The sequence below is a fragment of the Melanerpes formicivorus genome, unplaced genomic scaffold (assembly GCF_026170545.1).
Source record: "Melanerpes formicivorus ecotype bairdi unplaced genomic scaffold, bMelFor1.0.p_v2 SCAF_37, whole genome shotgun sequence".
NCBI classification, from domain to species: domain Eukaryota; kingdom Metazoa; phylum Chordata; class Aves; order Piciformes; family Picidae; genus Melanerpes; species Melanerpes formicivorus.
The window spans coordinates 5,466,106-5,483,206 of NW_027142389.1; the positions used below are offsets into that span (position 1 = coordinate 5,466,106).

Below are 17,101 nucleotides of genomic sequence, written 5' to 3' on the forward strand. Positions count from 1 at the left end.
GGGTCACTCAGCTTTTATATAATAGTGCTGCCCTTGCTGCTCCACACCATTTAGGCTAACCAAAATCAGGAACCTCCCCGCTCTGCTGTTGCCTCTTTTCTCCCACCAGCCATAGCACATGGGAATGAACTTTAAACATCTAAAATTCAGGGTCCAGATTTCTGCAAAACCAAAGGAAAAACATATGGTTAGACATATGATTCTATGATGTCAGTGAAGAAGAGAACCTTTTTGTTTAGATTTCTTTGTAACCACTGAATCCTCAGGAGTCAGACTTGTACTATGTTTTAAAGCTATGTGTCACAGAAGAGTTGGGTCTTCAAGAACAGTATCTAATATGAAGGATCATGATGAATCTGGGAGTCTCAGCAGTCCTGTGCATGTAGGCTTTACATTTTGTCTTCCTGAGAACAACCAGAAGTATTTCCACCTCTAGAGCCACCTCCTGTATCTTGCATGCAGCACGGATTGAGAATACTGCCAGGAAAGAGGATCGTGCGTGTCATAAACCCACCCACCAGCTACTGACAGTGTAGAGACAGAAGAGGAAATCTGCCCCTCCAAAATAACCTTAGAGGACATTTAAACCCTTGAAATGATTTTAAAAAACCCAACAACCCTCAACCTGAAGAATAAGAGACCATAACAATGCAGACAGAGGAGTGTTGTGGAAGAGGATAAATAAACCATTGTTATGTTTCATGCCAACCTCAGCCCCTTGAAAATGCACACCTTGGGGGGAAGACAACACAAAGCTGCACTGTAAATATAGAGAGCACTCAAATGAACTGGCAGTATTGAAACAGCTTCTGAAGATAATCAGCTATAAACACCACATCCACTCAACCAAACCAGACACAATGGAGACCTTCCCCTTCAATTACTTTAGCCGTCGATGGCAAGTATTAACAGTTTCCTGCCTGCTATCTTTTTGTGCAAATAGAACTCGTTCTGATAAACATCTTGTGCTATATTTGGCCCTAAATGTGGACTGGCCTTCCTGTTCCTATTCTCTGAATGTCACAAAATATTCAAGCAGGATGTCTGTAACAGAACAAAGTTGACATCTCCTTTAATCACTTATACTCCTCTATTTACAACCTTGGTACGCTTCAAAAGAGTTACAGAGAGCTAAGAAACTACTGAAAATACATAATACAAATCACCTGGGCAGCCTATTCCAGAGCCTCACCACCCCCCTACTGAAAAACTTCTTCCTAAGATCCAGTCTAACCCTGCTTTCCCTCAGCATCAAACCATTCCCCCTTGTCCTGTATCTAGATAGCCTTATAAAAAGTCTCTCTGCAGCCTTCCTGTAGGATCTCTACAGATATTGCAAGGCAGCTCTGTGTCCCCCTGGATGCACATTATTCTTCAGTTCTGCAATAGAAAGGCAGCAAAGAGCACTCAAAATCTCCCTTAAATGGTAGAAGGAAGTACAATGATCTTTAAAACAGACATTTTCATTTCCCTGTGGTGTAGAACAGAACAGGAATGAAACATATGCAAAGCCTTCATTATCTACAAAAATGTTCTTTCAAGGTGTGAAAATCATCAGTCCATTGAATGTTTTTTTTCCTTATTAGGAGCACTTCACAGAAGTAATAAAAAACCAGGAATTTCTTTTGCTCCCTGCTAATGAGATTGCAAAGCTCTTGTCCAGTGATGACATCAACGTTCCGGATGAAGAAGCCATATTCCAGGCATTAATGCTGTGGGTGAGGCATGATCTGCACAACCGTCAGCGAGACCTGGGAATGCTCCTTTCCTATATCAGACTGCCTCTGCTTCCACCCCAGGTACGAACAGGAAGGGCTACCAGGGAGCTGAGCTGGCAGCCACAGTACTTGCCTCAAGGATCTTGGAGGCACAGAAAAGAATTCTGTGGAAATGTTTTGATTCTGGAGGGGCTTTGGGGTAGGGTTCTTTTCACCTTCCCCTCCCCCCCCAACTGTATAGTAGATGTATTCATTACAGTAAACACAGATCAAAAGCAATCTACTGTAAGTAGATGTCATGTTTGAAAGACTTTCCCCCTTACCTTTGTATGGCTTTGCTTGCATTCAAGCAGAGTTTTGAGCAAAGATCAGGTGAAAGGTGAACTGAAAATGAGTGTCTGTAGCTACTTCAATGACTAAGGAACATCTAATTGTACTGACTTAGATGTATGTAAGACCCTTCTTTTTTATTTCTTAGTTACTGGCTGATCTAGAAAACAGTCCAATGTTTGCAGATGACCTAGAGTGTCAGAAACTTCTTATGGAGGCTATGAAGTATCATCTTCTACCAGAAAGGAGGTCCATGATGCAAAGTCCTCGAACTAAGCCTAGAAAATCGACAGTGGGTGCACTTTATGCTGTAGGAGGTATGGATGCCACTAAAGGTAAGTTCAGAAACTGATGATTTAAAGATAACCAGATAACAGGTATAACAATTATTTAAACATATGCTAGGAAAACAGCAATTTAGGGACAAAACAGAGGGAAGACAGTAAGTGACAGAACACAGTACTGTGCAACAGAAGTTCTTATTTCTTTTAAGAATCATATTTGTAAATCAGAAACATCCACCTTGAGATGCAGACTAAAGTTGGATTCAGCTGGTGATTTAAAATTCCTTTGGAACCATTTCTGGGTATAGTTTGGCTTTTCAAATCAGAGGAAAATAATTCATATTCAAACTATGACAAGGTTCATTTAATATTGTTTAAGGACCCTGAGCTCAAATTTCAGGACAAAAGTTAGAAGACTGGAAAGCTTTTGAAAGAGGAGGAGAATAAAGCCAAACAGCACAATTAAACTGGGAAGAATTCCTAGCTGAAGCTTATAAAGCCTTATTATAAAATTGCAGATAGAAAGATTTGTACTTTTTTGTGGGGGTAACCACATGTGCACCCTCTTTTTAGGGCTTCATACAGAGGTTATTTTCAGGTTTGTACTTGAAAGTTAAATGCTATAATTTGTATTCCAGTTTTTATTGTGGTATTCACAAGTGCAGTCAGCTCACAGCTTTACCCACTACAGGATTCTGTTTAATAGGCAGTAGATGGAAATAATTTTCTACAGGAACCTTCACTTGAAACCCACAGCTTGGAGCCAAAGAGCTGTAATTAGTTTTAAGTCTAGCAACTTGCTGAACAGTTGTACCTTCAGCTGTGTGAGTTCACTCACAACAGAATCACAAAGCAGCTAATCTATTTCACGCTTTGCAAGAAGTTGCTGAGGACTGATTTTCCCTTCGTGAGAGATCTTGCAGCTCTCCCTCACTATCTCTGTGGCATCAAATCAAGTGTAAACTGCACATCCATTGCCATCACAACGGGGAATTTGTCATTCCTAGGATGGTTTAGCAAGATGACAATAAACTGTAGCAATTAGATAGCTTCACTAGTTATGAATTGCATAGACCAACCAGGAACTCGAGGTAATCTGTAAGCTCACTTTTACCAAAAGAAGAATCCCATTTTCTAACATTTTTTCTCTGTAAAGGTTATGCAAAGAAAGGGCTATTTCAGTCAATATCTGCACTTCTTGGTGCCTCCTTATTACCTTGGAATAAAGTCAATTGTTTGAACTTCTGCCTTTTGATGGTCAAGAAGAACAGCACTTCCTCTCCTCCCTGCTATCCTCTACAGCTCTGACTCATACTTTCAGCCTGTGCTGGATTGTAAGATTAAGGAAACAGCACCTGAGAGACTCTGATGTACTGGAAGAACAGCTCTAAGAAGGGAGTAGCTTCCACCTCTGGCAATGATATGCTTTCTGTGATAAACTCTCAGTGAATGCCAGGTTTGGCTTTGTCCTTGTCTCAGGTGGTACATGAAGTCAAATCTCAACTTCAAGTGATCAAAAGATGATCAAAGAGCTACTTTTGGGCTGGTGTCTTGAAAAATGTCAATGTGTCTAAACCACACTAACTCAAAACCTACCTTCCAGCCTCTGTAAAAATTACAGCCTACAGGGTAGGCTGGTTTTTAGACAGTGTGCAAGACACTTTTGAAGCTGAGATCTTCACTCACACATTAGCATAGAAGAGAAAACAGAGTAATGAAACAAAGAACAGTCAAAGCAAACCAGTTGCTCAAACTAAAAGATGTCAGAAAAAACAGAAAAAGTAGAATTTCTTTCTTTTTTCTGCAGATGGCACTGCTAGTTGCTTTCCCAGTCTATGCATCTGGAACAGCACGTAGAGGAGAAAAAACAGATAGCATGAGATAAGCTCTTATTTCACTACATTTATTGAGTATAACAGATGATCTCTAGCAGATCTCTAAACCAAATGCTACCTCTATTTTCTGCTTTATTGCATGGTTGATTTGCTGCTGTGAACCATTCCTTATCTGCAGACTATTGTAAATCTCCAAATGCCACTTCTCTAGCCTCAAATCCCTGTCAAGGAGCCAGCAGCAAATCAACTCTGGTTTTCCCATCCAGTTGCCTTCAACTAAGCTGAAGCTTGAGCTTCAGGACGCATTTTATGTGCAGCTGACAATAGCCTCCTCTGCCTTGGTTGCTACTCAGCCATCTCCTCATTGTGCTAAGTCAGCTCTCAAAGGAGCAATTACGGCTGCTGAGTGACTGACAAGAGCCAGGGTACGGAAAAGCGTTGGATTTGACTGGCAGAGACTGGGGCCCTAGGAATAGCTGCAGTAAAGGCATGGCTAGAAGGTCAATGACCTGAAAAAAAATTGGAAATATAGCTTATATATTACAGCAGACAAACAACTATTGCAAGGCTGCTGCAAAGGGGAACCTGAGGGAAGTCAAATGTGTACTTGTACACAACTGGGGCTTCTGCTTGTCTCCATTACAAAAAGGAGAACATCCAACCTATTCATGAAGATGCACAGCCAAGTCCTAAGACAGATGTGTGGCCACTTTCTCCAGGACTGGTCTGAACACAGCTACAGTTGAAGAGTACATAACTGTGAGGCACCATATTCACCAGGAATATAAACCCTCCAACCCTAGAACACCTATCCTGGGGGTATTTAATTGAGTAACAGATTTAACTTCTCTCCAAAATATTCAATATTCATAACATTGCTGGTGTTTAATTCTGCATTCTTCTTGCCCCTGCTTTATTCACACAGATGTGGCAGTCATATATACATGGAATTGAAGCACTTTCCTCACTAGGTTCACATTTTGTAACTGAAGTTCTAGGGAGCCACAGAGTCCACACACAGAGTATCACGTTAGAGATCAGTATGTTCTGGGTTGTAAGGGACGGCTGGTATTTATCAGTCGGTGGCTAGCTCACAACACTCACAATTTCAACAGGTACCACTACAATTGAAAAGTACGACCTCAGGACTAACAGCTGGGTACAAATTGGTACCATGAATGGCAGACGACTGCAGTTTGGAGTTGCAGTCATTGACAACAAACTCTACATCGTGGGAGGAAGAGATGGTCTGAAAACTTCTAACATTGTTGAATGCTTCAACCCCATCACCAAAGTTTGGACTGTAATGCCTCCTATGTCAACACACAGACATGGCCTAGGTAAGAGGTGTTTCATCTTTGTGAGTTTCTTGCAACACACAGGAATTAATTCTGATTAGCTGACATAAATTGGTCAATGATTTAATAATCTGCTGCAATATAGGTAGATGTTTTTCAAAGACAGAGGTGCTTACTATTGCCCTAACTTTATGACATTCACAGGGAATGAGTAATATGAATATGAAATCTAGACTTGATTTCTGGAACTATTAAAAGCAAGGTGAGTGTAGAGTTGAGGAGACTGTAAGAGAGGGAATACGCTGATTTTGGGATGATGTATCACAGCTCTTATGTGGAAGCTGGCCACTCCTCAGTCTGCAGAAACAGGTACTGCTTGCAGTAATTCACAAGTTCAAGTGATACTGAGAATACTTATATTTTAATGACTAATAGGAAAAGACCAATACAAAATTACTTGGCAAACCTTTATGGCCTCTATTAACTTTCTCTACTGAAGAACATATAGTGTGGAATTCTTACCAGCCAGCCTGTCAAATTTATAAAAGCAAATACTAGTAGGAGGTAAATGAAAAGAAGACAAATCAAATAATTCTCCTTGCAGTCTTTCTAATTACCAACTGCAGGGGCACAATTTTACCAAACAAGTAGGTCCCAGCTGTAAATCTGAGTGCCCAAAGCTAGGCTTCTATCTGTGGGTCAGCCTGGTTTGCAAAGCCGCCTCACACTTGCAGCTCCTATTAGCCTCAGTGTGACTTTGTGGAGTTAGAACTTCTGAACAAATGAGGCCATGCACATAGGCCTGAAAAGACAGATTTAGAAAACTTCTGAGCAGCCAGATTCAAACGTTTTGCCTTGCCTAACAAAGGAAGCCAACTGCAGCAGCAGCAGCTGCAGCTCCCCAAAGGGGAGACACCAAAGCCCTTCTCTCCAGAGGAGGACAATGATACAGGGTATTGGAGCAGCAGCTAAATGATTCTCATTTAGGGGCTCACATTTTTTACAGAACAAGGTCAACAGAATTGGGAGAAATAGAATTGTCCAAGAAGACATCATGAGAATTAGAGCGGCTTATCCTCTAACCTTTTGGTAAAAGCTGTATATTGAATATTTTGTGTGTCTTTCTTTGTTCTGCCAAGTGACATGGCAGCTTTTAGATAGTTTAATACCACCTGAAATTGCTTACCTGCATACAGGTCACTGATGTATGAAGTTAATACACCACTGACCACTGAAATGATTACTGTTAACATCTCTCTATCTTATAAGGAGTAGCAATGCTGGAAGGACCAATGTATGCTGTTGGTGGCCATGATGGATGGAGTTACCTTAATACTGTAGAAAGATGGGACCCACAAGCACGGCAATGGAATTATGTTGCTAGCATGTCAACCCCCAGAAGCACTGTGGGTGTTGCAGCACTGAATAGCAAGTATGTCAACAGGAAAAACTCTCCTCTTCTTGTTCATCTCCTTCCTTCCTAGGAAATACAGTTTCCTACATTTTCTTTTCAATTTTCTAGTAATAAATCACCTCAAGAAGACAAAGAGGAAATCCAATGCACAGTAGTAAGGAAGGAAAGCCTTTCCTCTGTGGTGCAGCAAGTTGTTTGCAAACTTGCAGTCCTGCTTTAAACCTGTTTAAGCCTTCTTACGGTTTAGCAATTTGAAAATGTTATTACACAGATCAGAATCTTACCCAGAATATAACTTAAGGGCTTATAAGATCATCTGCTTTCCAAAAGTGTTCCAAGTTTCTCATGACATTTAAAAATCACTTTGTCTAAGGAAGCACCACTGGAAAAAAGATGTACAAGAAGTGTCACTTTACACCTCCTATCCTAATCCTCATCTATTGCTTAAATGAAGTGAGATAGTGTTAGCTCTACATTGGTTTTCCCAGTAACAGTTTCAATACATAGTTAAACATCCTTTGCTTGGCTCTGGTGAGACCTCACCTGGAATACGAATAGAATAGAATAGAATAGAATAGAATAGACCAGACCAGACCAGACCAGACCAGACCAGGTTGGAAGAGACCTTCAAGATCATCGTGTCCAACCCATTATCCAACCTACCATGCAACCAAGCACCCTATCAAGTCTCCTCCTAAACACCTCCACTATGTCCAGATCTAGTGTCCCTAGCACAAGAAGCACACAGAGCTGTTGGAGTGAGTCCAGAGGAGGCCACAAAGATTATCCAAGGGCTGGAACACCTCTGCTATGAGGATAGGCTGAGGGAGCTGGGGCACTTCAGCCTGGGGATGAGAAGACTCTGGGGGGATCTTAGAGCTGCCTTCCAGTACCTGGAAGGGATGCTACAAGAAGGCTGCAGAGGGACTTTTCATGTGAGTGTCTAGAAACAGAACAAGGGGGAATGGTTTGAAGCTGAGGAAGAGGAGGTTTAGACTCAATCTTAGGAAGAATTTCTTCAGTATGAGGGTGGTGAGACTCTTCAACAGGCTGCCCAGGGGACACTGTGTATGCCTCCTCCCTGGGGGTGTTGAAGACTGAGTTGGATGAGGTCTTGAGCAGCCAAGTCTTCCCTGTTCACTTTTTAAATTCCAGAGAAAGAGGATAAAGAGCAGAAATACTGATGTCATCACATGTGTGACTTCTTCACATACAAGTCAGAGTTTTGCATTCAAACATGACATGACTTCAAGCACTAACTGAAAAGTCCAAGAGAGGCAGTTCAAGTCCCTGTTGTATCTCAGAGGAAATGTTCTCAGCATAAACTTCACCAGAAACTCCTGTTGGTACCTTCCACAGCAACATGCAGGAAACCACTTTGTCAAAGAGGAAATGCAGCCTGATCCTGACTCTGTTTTCAATCACTCCTGATACAAGCTGCCTCCAGCCTGTCTTAAATCATGTCTGTTAGTCTAGTGATGTAATCTCTGGCATACCAGGGGAAGCTGAGATCAACTGTCCAGTGGTCTAACCCAGCAGAATGCTCCTCCTTTTCCTGTTTCCCTGACACAACATATTTTTTACTATTTAACCTCACCAGAACAGACTTGATTTAAGTTTCTGTGGAGCAGCACTTTTTGACCAATAAATGGTCTATTGAAAACATCAGTCAGCAATGGTCTAGTTGTTCTTTTCCTTAGAGAATGGGAACCACAACCATGTTTCTAGACAGTTACAGCAAACAAACCCCAATCAATTTGTGTATGCAGTGGTTTCCTCTCTCTGTGAAAGCTGTAAACAAGTAGTCTGTATCTAACGTCACAATGTGAAAACAAACCAAATCCTCAACTATTTTATGGGCCAAGCAACAAACTGCACAACTGAGCTCTTTCATTCACAAACATGAGAGGAGAGAGAGAAATTCTGCATTATTCCAATAGTCACCAAGAACTTTCTAGTTAAATTATACATCAGAGTGATTCCCTGGAGAAAAACAGGCACTTCAAGCAAAATTCAACTTATGCAGTGAGGTGAGGCTTGGTGTCTTCCCTCTAGCAGCAGGTGCTTGAAATTGTGCCAGGGGAGGTTTGGGTTGGAGATTAGGACAAATTAATGTTAGAGTGGTCATGCATTGGAACAGGCTGCCCAGAGAGGTGGTGGAGTCACCATCCCCAGAGGTGTTCAAGAAGTGTGTAGCTGTGGTGCTTCAGGTGTCCAATCTAAACCTCACCCTAGCACAACTTAAGCCCATTTCCTCTCAGCATATCGTTGGTTACTTGGGAGAAGAGACCAGCACCAGCCTCACTTCAACCTCCTTTCAGCTATCTGGAGAAAGCAGTAAGATCTCCCCGCAGCCTTCTCTTCTCCAGACTAAACAACCCCAGCTCCCTCAGCCTCTCCTCATACGATACCCTCCAAACCCCTCACCAGCTTCATTGCTCTTCACTGGACACACTCCAGGACCTCAGTATAACTCCTTCACAAAGCATGCAAACCCCTTTGTACCAGGAAATCCCCAGAGCATAGCTGTCAGCTGTGCATAATGAGACAGTGGTCTGAACTATGGTATCCAGATAAACTTCCTATTAAAATGGGAGACTAAAGACTGAAGTTGTTTGCCTTCTTGTGGGTGTTTATCCCAGGCTGTATGCTGTTGGTGGACGAGATGGGAGCTCCTGCTTAAAATCAATGGAATGCTTTGATCCGCACACAAACAAGTGGAGCATCTGCGCTCCCATGTCCAAGAGAAGAGGTGGTGTTGGTGTGGCAACCTACAATGGGTTTTTATATGCTGTAGGAGGTCATGATGCACCTGCTTCCAACCACTGCTCTCGGCTTTCTGACTGTGTGGAAAGGTAAGGACGTTGTGTTCTTTTTTCTTTCTACTTTTTGTATTCCAGGAAGGAAATATAAAATAATTCACAGCAGCAAGGGAAGTATCTTCACAATTGGAATGTTCTCTTTGTAAACATATTCTGCTTGAAAAATACTATTTAATCATGGTTTTCCAGTGCTTTTGTGATAACAAAACAATTAACCCTCAAGAGCAAGTTTTTCCCAGCTCCCCCTTCTATCCAAGCTGCCCAGGAGCCAGATAAAGATAACACAAGAGAAATTCATAGAATCATAGAATGGCTTAGGAGTGAGGGGGCCTTAGAGATCATCTACTCCAACCTCTCTGCCATGGCCAGAGACGCCTCTCAAGTAGACCCAGCTGCCCAAGGCCTCATCTGACCTGGCCTTGAACACCCCCAGGGAGGAGGTATCCACAGCCTCCCTGGAAAGCCTATTCCTGTCTCACCACCCTCAGACTGAAGAACTTCTTCCTAAGATCCAGTCTAATTCTCTTATCCCTCAGCTTCAAACCATATCCCCCCTTGTTCTATTGCTAGACATCCTCAGTCTTCCTCTTCAGTCTTCCTGTAGGATCCCTTCAGGTATTGGAAGGCAGCCTTAAGGTCCCCCAGGCATCTTGCTAGGCTATAAAGAATAGGAAGCTGTGACCATTCTATTTCTCAAATTCAAACACCCAGGTTTGAGCTACCTGGGTCATATATTGTAAGAACTCAATAACTTTCCAGTTGTGTCTTCCTCCAATAATTTGGCTAATAGTGATTAAAGGTTCAAAAATATAATAAATATCCCATGGTCAAAGAGGCAGCAGCTGCTACACAGCTGTTTTGTGATGGAAAAGACCGACAGGAGAGCCCTGCTTCTGGCAGAAATGATTCTTGCTACAAGAAATTAGCTAAAATAGGTGCTGAGTGTCTGATTTAGCAAGCAAATACACCCAGCAACTGAGCATGCACCAAAGCAAACTCCTTCAGCCTGAATGTCCACTTCAAAACCAGTGTATCAATACATTGGTCTAATGACTGTCGTAGCACACAACTCTCGCTTGGAATGAAAACGCTGTTTGTGTGACCCTTTTCTAACCCCATGCTTTGTGCTCTCCACTGATGAGCACAGCTGTTAAGAAAATAGAGATGCTGGCCATTTATTTTCAGTATCAGCAACATTGTCTCTCGTGTCCCTGTGTGACAAGCAAGGAAAACAGAGCAAGTATTGGGCTCCCTGTGGTGAATAACAATGGCTACGTTTTGTTCTCACTTTGATGGTTTAAAGTTGGAATTCACTCAAAGTTATACTGGAAATTGACTAAGTACCTGTTGAAAATAAAAGCAAGCGATATAAAATGCTGCCATGCATTGTGTGCCACAAACTTTTATCAGCTATATGAGAGATTTAACAACTTCTGCAGTGAAGCTTTCTGAGAACATCAGTTCTGACAGGAAAGAGAAACCAAAAATCCTTATGGAGAAAGACTGGCAAGATTGAAAGGAACTGTGCTGAGTCAGCTGGTGGCCACACTGTTGTTCCCTCAGGCCTCATCTATATTGTTTAACCTGATAGAAAGGGAGAGGCTGCCACCCCAAAGTGGGAATATGGGAATTTTTCATGGGCTTGAAGACCTCTCTAGTGCCCAGACCAAACACATTACTCATGGTTATACTAGTTGAAGGTGAAAGCTGAGCCACAGTCCAGGAAAACAAGTCAGCCAAAATCATCAATTTAAATTTAAAATGTGCCTCTGCAATGTGTTTTTTCTTAACTGGATCCCAGGTATGATCCTAAAACAGATGCTTGGACAACAGTGGCCCCCTTGAGCGTGCCCCGGGATGCTGTTGGGATTTGTCCTCTGGGGGACAGGTTATACGCTGTGGGGGGCTACGATGGCCACACGTACCTGGACACTGTGGAGTCCTACGATGCTCAAAATAACGAGTGGACAGAGGTAAGAGGAAGAGTTTCCAGATAAATAATAGGGAGTCTTCCTGCAGATGGGAAGAATTCTGTGCAGTCATGGAGATTATGTTGAAAAATTGTCGTTGGTTTTGTGACAAGACAGATAAGGATGTGGTGACACTGTAGCTGGGCTTGTGTAAAACACTGCCTGCCTCTCCCGGGAAATAACTGCAGAAAAATTCTCAGACTAAAGGGCAAAGTGAACCAGGCTGCAGCAGACTGCGTGTGCTTGGAGCTGCAATGCCTGTGTCAGCAATGCCCTCTGCTGGGGCACTTCCAAGGTTTTGTAGCTACACAGCCTGTAGGTTTTGAACACAGGAATACAGGAACACAGGGTTTGGAAAACGTAAGCACGACACCAGCCACCGCTCCTGTAGCTCTCAGTGGCTGCTAAAGCCCTTCCCCCAACAGCTGAATCCCTGCTATTAGAACACCACTTAGAGCTACTTTTTGTTTTTGATAGTACATTACATCAAATAAATTACTAACTACAAATTACTAAGTTCTAATCCTATCCATACGAGTCTACTCAAAATGTTTCCTCCTTACTCTTTCCCTTTTTCCTTCTCTTCTCTCTCCCCCCGGTTTAGGAAGTTCCTGTCAATATTGGAAGGGCTGGAGCATGTGTTGTTGTTGTGAAGCTGCCCTGACAACTAGAGATGTTGTGACTCTGGACTGAGTCGAGTTTCACCACGACTGAGTCAGGAAGATACCAAACATGTCCAGAAAGCACTGCAGACTGCCCACCACAGCGGCCCTCAATTACAGAGAACAATTATTTCTGAGCCATTGTGCTATGAGAGCACTAAAGTGTCTTCCTGCACTACAGCAATCAGAGAACTTTGCATAAGTGAATGATTTTCTTTTGCCTCAACCATAAAAATTCAATAATCTGTGGAATGGTTGCAGTTGGTCAGAAAAGCGTACCTGTTACTTACAAAAGGCAGCAGTACAGTGATAAACAGCTGTATCAGGTCTCATACACACTTTTCTTTCCTATGTTGGCAGAAATGCTGATGTTTAGAAAGAGCTTTTGTATTTGAAGTACAAGAAAATGAGCAACAGAGAACTGCACAGAAGGAAATATTTGCCCACAGACACCACTGGCAATAGAATATTCTCTGCAAAAAGAATTCAGTTCTGTATTCAGAAATGAAATTACTAAGTTCACTTTAAAATCGAGCCAGAGGAGCATAGAACTGGTTGCTGTTCTACCTCTGGCATTGCTAGTACTGTGATAGAATAGCTTAGGCTGGAAGGGACCTCAGAGATCATCTACTCCAAGCTCCCCACCATGGGCAGGGATGTCTCTCAACTAAACTCAGCTGCTCAAGGTCTCATCCAACCTGGCCTTGAACACCCCCAGGGAGGAGGCACCCACAGCCTCCCTGGGAAGCCTTCTTCAGGGGTCTCACCACCCTCACACCTAAGCTCCTATCTAACCTGCTGTCCCTCAGCTTCAAACCATTCCCCCTTCTCCTACTGCTAGGCACTCTCATGAAATGCCTCTCTACAGCCTTCCTGTAGGATCCCTTCAGGTATTGGAAGGCAGCTCTAAGATTCCCCTCCCATCTGAAAAACTCCACCTAGGCTGAACACCCCCAGCTCCCTCAGCCTATCCTCACAGCAGAGGTGCTCAAGCCCTTGGATCATCTTTATGACCCTCCTCTGGACTCTCTCCAACAGCTGTGTGTCCTTATGCCGGGGACACCAGAACTGGAGGTAGTATTTGAGGTGGGGTCTTGAATGAGCAGAGCAAAGAGGCAGAATCCCCCCTCTTGCCCTGCTGGCCACACTGCTCTTCATGCAGCCTAGGATACAATTTGCCTTCTGGGCTGTAGTTTGCATAACTGAGTAGTGCAAGTTCAGAGACAGCAGAGCTAAGGTATCTTCATGTCGTTAGGTACGTGCCAACAGAAGGAAATCTTTCTCTGTCCAAACACAATGCTAATTAAACTTGCAATCATTTCCACATGTGATGTTTTAATGCTGAGAAGTGTGCCAGGTTATTCATGGATTTGTCTTTGCCCACTAACCACCTGTCAGCTCCCATTAGGCTAATTTGGCTATTCTTGGGATAACCACCATGCATTGAATTTTAAAACAATCACATAATTACATTCCTTGACTATAGCTCACAAAATAGAATGTTTATATCATATTGATATGACAATCTTTGACCTCAGCTGAAGATTACCAGCTTTCTCTCCTGTACAGTAGAACTATGGTAAGAAGAAACCAGATCCACTGTGTACCATTGTCTACCATTTATATACACATGTTTATGCTTTGTTTTAAATTGAGGGGACATCAAGAACAAGGAGGAAAAGAATCACCTGCAAACAGCACATGTTCCATATGCATGTTGTTTTCTTTTTGTGTGCCAACTTCAAATGAAGGTTTGATTTGTTTCAATTTAATTTCCTTTTTTATATGGTTCCAAATGCTGAAAGAAGAATGTATGTAAGATATTCTGTACTGTAAAGCACAATATTTGGACAGTACCTACTTTGGTGTGTGTTATGTTGTTTTGTCAGTATCAGAGAGAGGAAAATTCTCTGAAGGTGTAGACTAACTCTCCTGGTAGATTACTGTGTTTTCAGAATCCAGCAATATGCTCTTTTAAAATGTTTGTAGTATTAATCCTATGGAATGCTTCTAAAAATGAACTCTCATGAGCCTATTTATAAAAGGAAAACATTTTTAACTTTAAAAACCAATTACCTTTACATACAGCATGCTATATTCAAATAAAGTTTACTTTCACTGCTAGAAGTATTGAGACCATATCTTGACAACTTTGTGGGGTTTATTTGCAGCTGTTTGAGACAAGAAAACACAGAAGTGTCAATCTCGGTTTTGCACTCTAAAAGAACACAAGATCCTGTCTTAACGTCCTTACTGTGTCTGGTCCAAATCAACAAAGATTTGCCTTCCACCTAGCATTTCCTTTTAGATAAAGTTCATAATTTTTCTTTCATTGAGACAAGAGTAGAAACATGGAGTCCAAGAATGGCTCATGTTGGAAGGGACCTCAGAGGTCATCTACTCCAAGCTCCCCACCATGGGCAGGGATGTCTCTCAACTGGACTCAGCTGCTCAAGGCCTCATCTAACCTGGCCTTGAACACTCTCAGGAAGGAAGCATCCACAGCCTCCCTGGGCAGCCTATTCCAGAGCCTCACTACCCTCATACTGAAGAGCTTTTTCCTAAGATCCAGTCTAACCCTGCTCTCCCTCAGTTTTAAACCATTCCAGGACCAGTCTCTGATAGCTGCACAGCTTGCAAATGTTAGGACTACAGAGATGATACAGAACGCCCTTGCCTTTATCCCCTCCTTCAAGCATGAGACACTTAGGAAAAGCATTTAGAGATAAAAAAATCTCCTCAAACATGCTTTTCAACATGTACAATTGCCACAGTTTTGGTACGAGACCTATAGAGATCCTGCCTGGCCACTGCCCAGCGCAATTTTGCAGCAAAAATTAACTTGAAATCATTAATAATAAGAATACTAACATTTGCTCTATTCACTGCCAACCCTGCTCTGGTCACGTAACATCCATGTGCACTCTCTTTCAAGTCTCAGAGTATCAGAACTTAACATTTTCTGCATTTCCTTATTCTTCCCTAAAAAATTCATGTCATGACCTTTGTTTATTTAGACAAAAATCACATAAGGAAGCAAAAGTGTAGCATCCTTTTAGCCTGCAGTATGCAGCTACATCTATCAGGCTAATAGATTCAGTAGCTCTTCCTACCTTGAACGACAACTGCTGACGCAGAGCAACTTTGAGTGTGCATGTGTGTGCTATGTGAGGAGATGGTCTACTAATTCCCATGGTAGAATTGGGGTAACAAGGACACTTTCAAGACGTTAAAGCTGGGTCTCATTATAGAAACAATACAAAGATAAGCACAGGTAAGGGGAAATGAGAAAAGATGGAGCAGGTATGATGTAAAGTCAGAGAGCAATCTGAACGTAACCTTACAAATTAAAGCAGGCAGCTTGGGGAGGAACGGATTTAAAAACCACATGTGGAGGACTAATTCTGTACATCCCTCTCCTGGAATGAAAATTCAAGCCTCAGCCTCTGTCTGAGAGATCTGCTATTAAGGTGCCATGGCAAGCAGAAGTGATGAAGGATCTGTCTCTTTCCATGGTAGTTTTACGTACAGATGGGAGTTAGGCTGTGCACAGGCTGACAAACCTGCTTGGAGCTGTTGGTATGGAAGTTGGTTCGTAAGAAGAAGAGAATACTACACACTCATATGCTGGATTAATTTCTAAATAACCTATTTTAGGATGAAACTATGGTAACAATTCTCATGAGATCAAAATCTTAAGTGCTAGAACACGTCAAAACAACACTTGAGTAGATGCTTGCATTGAAGCAATAGAGTGGCATAACCAAAGTTTCGAGAAAAAGGAGCTCCACAGTGGCTTGGGTTTTTTTTTCCTTCCATATTATTTGTACAGCAGTGAAAAATCATGTGAAAGGAAACTAGCAACTCACAAAAGGAAACTGGACACCTAATAGGAAGACAGAAGAAAAGGGAAGAATGTGGAGATGTTTAGACATTATTAGGTGAAGGGAAACCTTAGAGAGATTCTCTGATGAGGTGTCATCCCTTCACATTTCCTCTCTTTCTCCAAAGATGAGGAGGTGCAATAGCTATGGAGCATCTTTGCTTGTTAGGTATACCCTGACAGCTGCAGCCACAGCTGGCTCTCAGGCAAAGTGTGGGAAGAAGCCATACTCTCATATCTCTGACCTTGTACTGCTTGGGCTTTTCATCATAATGCTTGCTGGCAGAAGCATTACCAATTGTGCTACTTTTTTTCTCAGATCATTGTGTTTTCTTTCTTTTTAAGTCCTAGGCCTTAAACCACCTTTTTTCCTCTTTGGACTAGGTGATAATCTCTACATGAACTGAGCCAGCAACAATATCTTATCTAACATCATGTATGAGAAAGAGAGACATCTCTTACTCCATGAAATCAGTTCTGGGAAAGACTGAAAGTTCAGCTTAACCACTTTTACTTCTCTAGCTACCACCAGGCGGCACTAAGGCAAAGAGCCTAGGAAGCAAGCAGACCAGGAAAATCCCTTCCATCACTTTAGCTACCTCCCAAAGAATCAGGAATTGACACCTGAATTACAGACACAAGTGGCCACTTGTTGCTTGGACAACTCACTGTCCAGGAATGATCTTTTAACTGTGGTTTTGTAAGTATAGATTAATAGTTTATGCTTACTAACAGAAAAACTATACCTGAAAGCATGTTTGCATGTTACTCCAGCAGGAAGTTAATAAAAACAATCTCCAGTTGCACTTACCCTTTTCCACGTGAGAATCAGTTTTAAACAAACTCAAGGGTCCAAAAAAGGTTCAGTTTACAGGAATTAAGAAA

The 17,101-nt window shown here is 42.2% G+C and overlaps 1 protein-coding gene across 1 annotated transcript in view; it reads left to right on the forward strand.

The window, feature by feature from the left end:
• KLHL4 (kelch like family member 4) overlaps positions 1-14,703 on the forward strand; it is a 38,216-nt gene extending 23,513 nt beyond the window's left edge. The window contains exons 5-11 of the mRNA XM_068157674.1: positions 1,587-1,799; positions 2,197-2,383; positions 5,283-5,507; positions 6,735-6,897; positions 9,522-9,734; positions 11,503-11,674; positions 12,276-14,703. Coding sequence (XP_068013775.1) covers positions 1,587-1,799; positions 2,197-2,383; positions 5,283-5,507; positions 6,735-6,897; positions 9,522-9,734; positions 11,503-11,674; positions 12,276-12,335 — 1,233 coding nt within the window. The 3' untranslated portion in view covers positions 12,336-14,703. The remainder of the gene's footprint in view (positions 1-1,586; positions 1,800-2,196; positions 2,384-5,282; positions 5,508-6,734; positions 6,898-9,521; positions 9,735-11,502; positions 11,675-12,275) is intronic.
• The last annotated feature ends 2,398 nt before the right edge of the window (positions 14,704-17,101 follow it).